Source organism: Coptis chinensis, chromosome 2 (genome assembly GCF_015680905.1).
Source record: "Coptis chinensis isolate HL-2020 chromosome 2, ASM1568090v1, whole genome shotgun sequence".
In the NCBI taxonomy this organism is placed as follows: domain Eukaryota; kingdom Viridiplantae; phylum Streptophyta; class Magnoliopsida; order Ranunculales; family Ranunculaceae; genus Coptis; species Coptis chinensis.
Window position 1 is genome coordinate 22,434,529 of NC_141457.1, and position 8,374 is coordinate 22,442,902.

Here is an 8,374-nt window from a genome sequence, read left to right on the forward strand (position 1 = left end):
CTGAGTCTATAACCCAGGGTTGTGAGGTACTTGAGTGTAGGCAAATATTACCTGTATCAGCTAAGGTAGCTGTAGATGACGAAGAAGCAACAGTCATGGCCTGCATTCGCTTTAGAAGTCGATCCATATCCTCTTGTAACTGTGAAAGAGTCTTTCCGTGACACTTATCCTCTGCAATAGATGCCTGGTTAGCTCTATGGTGTGGTGGTTTCCCAACCAAATCCCAGCAGAACTCAGTAGCGTGGTTCGACAATCCGCAATTCTGACATGGTTGAAAACCGGTTCCTCCTCAGCCTCGACCACGTCCCCAAGACTCACGACCACCACGTGAACGTCCCCCATGCCCACGGCCTCTACCTCACAAATTATAACTTCGATTGGCAGGTACAATTAGTGCAGACTTTTCACCTTTGTCAATGGCAGGAAGCGTAACAGCAACCCTTGACAGTCTCGAGTGTGTAACAACAAGTGTGGGCAGAGCTTTCTCTACTTGGATCTGTGAACGAACATGTTCATATTCAGGCCTTAATCTTGATAAAAACTTCGATACATGAAAATATTCTTGTTGAGCTTCAATGTCTCTAGATCCAACACAAGGGGTTGGTACACATTCATTTCTTCCCACACCCCCTTAAGTTGGGAATAATACTCTCCTAGGGTCATATCACCCTCTTCCAACTTGAAAATCTGCTCATACAAGTCGTAAATACGTGAAGAATTCTTTTCCGCTGAATATGAATCTTTTAGAAAATCCCAGATGATTTTTGAGGTATCCAGAAATCGAACATTATTGCAAACTGACTTTTCCATACTATTCCATAGCCAAGTCTTGATTTGAGCATCCTCCTTGATCCATACGTTATAGTTATTTGCCTTCACATCAGGTTTATCATTACTCAAGTATTCAGCTTTTCCCTTGGCAATTAAAAAAAGTTTACCTGCTGGACTATACTTTGGTCCAGGTTCTGGGACACATCATGTAACAGTTGATAGGGTATGTGACAATGACATCTCAAGTTCTCATTTCTCCATACAAATGAAGAGTCCAGCCAAGCAGCTGACTATGCAGATCGCAGCATAAGCAGCTGACTATGCAGATCGCAGCACAAGCAGCTGACTATGCCGCCAAAATCCTCAGATCGCAGCACAAGCAGCTGACTATGCAGATCGCAGCACAAGCAGCTGACTATGCCGCCAAAATCCCAGATCGCAGCACAACAATATTCAAAATCATCCATCCTGCAAATAAAACCAAAATCCTCATTTCTCCATACAAATGAAGAGTCCAGCCAATAGCCAATAGCTGAAAGAAGTACATTGCATACAAGGGTATGGCACAGAGCAGTCTGCAGATTGCAGCACAAGCAGTAGATCGCATCATAACAATATTCAAAATCATCCATCCTGCAAATAAAACCAAAATCCTCATTTCAATCCAAAAACCAATAATCACACCTAAACAAAACTTATCAAAAACTATAATAAACATAAACACCTACTTTCTAAACTGAACATTCACATCAATCCCAGTCGCAAGCCGATCAAGTAGATTCAAAGCATCTGATATATTCTGCCTCTGATTCTCAACATGTGTACAATCAGGCATGAAATATAGCAACAAAATCAAGTAATACTAACGCAATCTATATACCAGTGAAACAAGAAGAGTGTAAGTGACAACCGTCTTAACTAAGCTAGGCACAGGCAGCTTTTACATTATTCGATAGGCTACAGAAACACCAACAAGAGAAACTAAACTAAGTTACAACATGTTAAGCAAAGACTAGTACACACCTTTAGTTCGAGAATCCCAATGTTCAATGGAAAAATAGTCCAAGGCTCCACCATCCTCCCTCCTCCTTTATCTGGGCTTGGGACCGGCAATGCAAACCAATTATATTAATTTGCACAGGCGGAGTTAAAAATGGGTTAGGGCTTTCTTTAACCTACTAAGCAAACAAGCATACATACACTGCAATCAAATTTAATAAATAGATATAGTACGAACATATTAAAGTTAATACTCATCCATACCAAAAAAAAGACCATAAGTTTGTCAAGTCACTATGACATCCATATTAAACAAAAAACAAACGGCATTCAAAACATAAAGAAGCCAAACCATACTAAAAAATCCTAAGTTCAGAAAGTTTGCATATCCCAAACAACTTATTAAGAAAACTGCATCCTTGGCTCGAGCCAAATTAAAGGACCTCCAGCACTAAAGCCATCCAAAAATCTAACTCCATCTTGGGGCCCATCGTAAACAAGAGCATCACCAACCAAGACTTCCTCTATGTAGACCTTTTTTTCACCTACGAGAACTTTTCTGCCATTGCAATCTCCAGCTGTCTCTGTCATGACATACCCCTTAGCAACCATTACACCATCCCTATCTAATAACGATACTTTGGTGAAGAACCAAGCATCCCAGAAGGAGGATTCAAATTTGCAAACATATTCATCAAGTTTTGTTGAGTCGAGTGATGAACAGAACTGGAACCGACTTCAGTTTCTGGTGTTAGGCCACACGGTTGTTGAGTAGTTGATGTTCCATTGTTTTTAACAGCCTTAAGTACATCCTGACACAATTTATAGTAACAATTGGTCATACATAATGAAATTGTATGCAAGAAAGCACAAGTGCAAACTACAAACTCACCTTTAACACGCCCATGACATTAGATAAGGAAGACTTCATCTCATTCATTTACCCCTTCAACTCAGAATTGGATGAAGAGCTTGCTTGCTGCAATAATGCCTTGGCAATACCTGTACGTTGCAATTGCTTCTTAGACTTGTTGGAGCTGATTCCACGAGTTCTACTCCCTTTGTCAGGCCCAAAGACTTCAGACAACTCATCATTATCGAAGTCTACTTCCATTACACTGCCCTCACCACCCGCACTTGCTTCTTTTCTTCTTTTATTAGAAGCCTCCACTTGTTCCTATATGAGTAATACATGCATAAATTATGAGAATGGTATGCAAGTATGCAACATAGTCTATATACAATACCAACACACAAGTAAGTTCAAGCTTCAATGTTATTAGAACTTACATAATGGGTTTGAGCGCTAGCTAATATAGTTCCATCACGATGCTTATGTCCTTTTTTCCAACTATCTACCCGTCCATGTTTTCTACTAGGATCTTCTTTATCCTACAAAAATAATACTTAATAGTTGTTAGCATAAGGTGATAAGAAAACGTTAGTACAAGAATAGACACCTACCATTTTATCCAGTTTATGGGCATATGTGCCCCGCCCATTAGTATGTCGATATATGTTCTTTTTGGCATTCTCATCATTCTTTGCATTTCTAGCTCTCACTTCAGCGATACTCTCATTTCTGACAAACGCAACCCAATGATTTGGATCCTTGCCATCTGGGCATGTTGCAATAGCTTCTTCCACGCTCCCGCACTTACACAAAATCTCTTTCCGAAAGGCGTACTTTGATGATCTGAACTTTTGGGGAAAGTCCTTTTCAACTTCTCGGCGTGCCGTTGCTTGGGGAACATTAGGCTCAAATTCTTCCTACATGAACAAAGTGATGTTTGTTCATTTCATATTAAGTAAATTTCCACACATAGGGCTGGACAACATGTAGATATAGGATTGGAAAAACATACTAATTATCAAGAATAATGGATGCTATCATTGAAATTAAAGTACATGTAAACCATACCATTAATTTGTTCCAGACATTATCCTTGAAGCTTCCATCTATTTTTCTCCAATCTTTGTAATGAATTGGAATATGAGCTCGAACATAAACTCCAACCTGGGCATTCCATTTGGCATGGTTAGGACCCACAGCGATGCCATCCCCATTGAACTCTATAGGTAACTTGGTAATCGTTGGTAAGGCTTCCGAAGGCTGAGATGTATGTGAGTCGGAAGTTAAATTATGAGATGGAAGTGGGACTGAACTCGAAGGCTGGGAAGCAGTATGTTGTGATTGACCTGATGACATTATTAAATAGCCTAATATGACAAAAAAAAATTGTTAGAATAGAGAGGTAAAACTAGGATACCACAAAAAAAAAATAACAAAGTTCAAAAGTATACATTTATAAAGACCACTCTTGATAATAAAAAAACATAACTCTCACCTAATTGCACAAACAAACTTCAAAATAGAAAAAAGTAGAAAATGAGAAGTTCGCATGCAACTAAGAATCTTAAAAATATCTAAGAATCTTAAAAATATGATAATGCAACTATTACAATCAGGTTAGACTTTGCATCAAAGGCTGCAAATTAGGTTGGTCCTCAAGAATAGATTGGAAGTCGGTTGGTGCATCTAGTTCATCAACTCGACTTGTCAATCGCCTAGGTGAATTTATCACTACCCACCAATTAGGATTTCTCAAATCCTTTGAGTAAAATACTTGACTAGCCTCGGAAGCAAGAATCGCCGGCTCATCAATATACTGATCAACACTCTTTAGCCTATTGAGATTAACCATCACCAAATTAGAATCTGGACAAAGTTTACAACCATTGGTCTTGTCCTCCACCTTCACCCAATTGTAGTAAAAGACAACATGCTGGAAGGTCGTATAGTCCAGCTCTATTATCTATTTGATAACCCCATACCACTTAGTCGATGCATCAATGGGATTTTTGTGCTTCCTACTTGACGTAAATGTAGTGATTGCATTCATGCAAACACCACTGTCTTGTGTAGCAACTGTTTCATCATGCGACCTAGTAGAGAACACAAAACCATTAACACGATACTTTTTATACGTTTTAGCTTTGAACAATGGTCCTTGGACAAATCGCCATAAGTCACAATTTGTGTCTTTTTCAGCCAACAACTGTGAAGTGAAAAAAAAAATGACAATTAGAAAGTTAAAAGTACAAATTGTAATATCTTAGTAAACTAAATACATGAATAGAAGAAAACAATACCTTGTCATATAACCACACAATGAACTAAGTCTGTATCTCCACTTTTGTCTTTGCTATCCCTTTTCTTCTACCATGTGCACTTGCTTGCAAGGCACGATACTCACTGCAATTTGTTTATGCAGTTTGACATGACTATTTATTACGACTTTCTAGACTAGTAATTTCAAGTCAAATGTGTCAAAAAAAGAAATCAAACCTATAATGTTCATCAAGCTTTTCGACATCTAGTCGAAAAAGAACCCATCTACGGATTTGTATCCATTGTTCCTTGCCTAGGGTCACAGTTTTACCCTCAAGTATAGGCCCCTCATCACAATACTCTCCATCTTCATCTAGAAACACCTCATGAGTAGCTTTGTGATTTCCATCCCGTGAATTTGGCATGTACTCCATATCATACCTAACAGATTCAGAAACAATATAGGACTCCGCAATAGAGCCTTCAACATAGCGTTTATTGCTCGGAATATTTTTACACTCCTTCATTACCCTATTAAAATAAACAAATCCAAAATTGTACTTAGTAGTTTCGATGATAATTGCCATTAAATATGAAATAAAGGTAAAATTGTACATACTGTTCAAATGGAAACATCCACCTAGGATACACGGGTCCACAAATCAGCCCTTCATCAGCCAAATGCACCAAGAGGTGGATGTTGATATAAAAAAAAGCGGTTGGAAAATACTTTTCCAGCACACACAATGCCTCTGCTACCATGTATTTGGCAACTTGGATATCCTTTCGGATTAAGACTTTCGAACATAGGAGATTAAAGAATAAGCTAATCTGGTGAATAGCTCTATGCAAATCATGATGTTTTGGAAAAGCGTGTTGAAGCAAAACTGGAAGCAAGTAACACATAATCACGTGATAGTCGTGTGATTTCATTGTAAGCAAACCAGGAGGACTCAAAGTGACAACATTTTTTAAATTCAACAAAAAACTTGAAGGAAACTTCAAGTTCTTCAAAATTGTGCAAAACTCAAGTTTCTCATCTTTATTCAAGACAAATGGGGCCATTGGTTTAACAGATCTTCCTGTGATTGGGTCTGTATGCATCCACTGACCACTATGAATCCCCATTTTCTTCAAATCCTCTCGTGCATGTACTGTATCCTTTGTTTTCTCTTTCTTGTCAAGAATCACATTTATTATGTGTTCTGCCACATTCTTCTCATTGTGCATCACATCAATAACATGTCGAATCTTATGTTTCGGCCAATATTCCAGTTCAAAGATAATAGACCTCTTATACCATGCTTCAGTAACTTCATAATCTTCATCATCTTCATCATCTCCAATAGCAACCACATCTACATCATCTACACTCCGTTTGACACCTTTTAATACTTTACCAGGTACATAATGGACACGACTTAGCATTTTCTCAATTACTTTCTCCCTTTAACCTTGGTGGAGGGGGGTTTAACTCTTTTGTCTTAAGTCCTAAGTACTTGCCCTGCCTAAATGGGTGATCAGATTTAAGAAACATCCGGTAATTTGTATAAACGATCTTCTTTGCATTCCCAAGATGCATAGACGGAGTTTCATCACCACAAATAAGACAAGCTTTGTAACCATGTGTTACACAGCCTGATAAGTTACCATTCACAGGTAAATCATGAATCCCCCACATCAACATAGCCCTCAAAGTAAAGTGCTCTCTTTTGTACATGTCATAAGCTGCCACGCCTTCTTTCCATAACTGTTGTAACTCATCAACTAGTGGTTGAAGAAATACATCAATGTTTTGACTCGGTGCCTTCGGCCCTGGTATTAATAATGACATCATATGGAACTCAGATTTCATGCACAAAGACGGAGGGAGATTATAAGGAACTATATAAACAGGCCAACAACTGTAACCAGTGGATTGAATCCATCAGTTGCAATCCCAAGCCAAACATTATGCCCTTCTTTAGCAAAGTCTGGCCAGTCATCTTTACATGTCTTCCACTGAAGTGAATCGATTGGGTGTCGCATATAATTCCAAGAAGGTGTCGCTCTATCGTGCCATGTCATTTCACGCGCTATCCATGCTATTGTGTATAACCTCATAAGTCTTGGAATCAAAGGAAAATGTCTCAATACTTTTCTCGCCTCTTTTGTTTCTTTCTTCCCCGTTTTCCCCTCCTTCACTTTGTATCTAGGTGTTTCACATTGAGGACATACCGTTAAGTCAGCTTCAGTCTTCCAATATAACATACAGTTGTTTTCGCATGCATCTATACACTTGGCTTCCATTCCCAAATCTTTTAACATTGCCTTCATTACAGGATACTTTAAAGGCAATGTGTTTCCTTCTGGCAACCATTTTCTTAACATGGACAAGAGCGCGGTCACACTGTTTCTTGACCAATTATATTGCTTCTTCAAGTTTTATAGGTCCACCACTGCCGAGAGAGTTGTTATAGGAGCCTCGCATGAAGGGTATAATTTTTCTTCCGCTTTTTGTTTATATTCATTATACCTTTTACCCAAATCTGGTTCAAGAACATATGGTGGTTCCAAATCTCCACCCTCACTTTCATCGCCTCCATTCAAATCACCTGCTAGCCCTTCATGTATGCCATAAGCAACGTCAACAAGATTCCCCATTCTGAGTCCTTCAGCCTCATCGTTTTCTTCTGCATCTCGGTCTACCATTCGATCCTTATATGGGTTCTCACCATGTAAAACCCATACACGGTATGTTGATTCTATACCATGCAAAATCAAATGTTTTCTCACTATATCAAACGGAAACCTTTTCCTATTTCGGCACTTATTACAAGGGCAAGGACACGTGGTCGATGTAGGGTCCTTGTCACTAGCAAATTGAATAAAATCCGACACCCTTTGCTTGTATACAATCCCAAATCTGTCAATTTCATTCATCCAATCCTTTGGAATTGGTTGAGACATACTACAAAATAACTCCTTACACTACACCGTTTATAATAAAATAAAATCTACGCAAAATAGTTTAGAGGCAAAAGGATGGAAGTGACTTTGAGCTTGCAATATGACATATACAGACACAACTATTTACTTAACTTCATTATACCAAATCAGGGAGTTCCTTCAATATGCAAGTCTAGTATATGTAATAGCAGAGTATCATTTTTTTTCGGTAGAAATATCGGCAAAGTATCAAATCACTAAGGTAAGTATACTCAATATTTTAATCCAGTCACCATAACAAATTTGACAAGGAAACACTAAAGAAAAAAATACAACACTTTCGAGTTCACTCATGACAATGACGACAAGATATTTGTCCAAATAATGACATGTAAGAAAAGATCTCTCAAAGTCAGTTTTAACACCATCGATTAGTTTACTTACCACAATCATTTTACTTGAAAAAAAACCATAGAGATAAAACAACGATAATAACATGCAAACAGATAATAACCACAAAGATGCATTTCCACAAACAATCCAGAGACTCAAAAGAAGAGTTCA

General features: G+C 38.3%; 1 protein-coding gene across 1 annotated transcript; it reads right to left on the reverse strand.

Annotated features, from left to right (window-relative positions):
* Window positions 1-4,235: 4,235 nt before the first annotated feature.
* Window positions 4,236-7,831, reverse strand: LOC147515386 (uncharacterized). Its single transcript, XM_086592885.1, is given in 7 exon segments — window positions 4,236-4,458; window positions 4,606-4,829; window positions 5,164-5,413; window positions 5,502-6,319; window positions 6,321-6,796; window positions 6,799-7,297; window positions 7,424-7,831. Coding segments are annotated over 7 exon segments (2,898 nt in total).
* Between the last annotated feature and the right edge of the window lie 543 nt (window positions 7,832-8,374).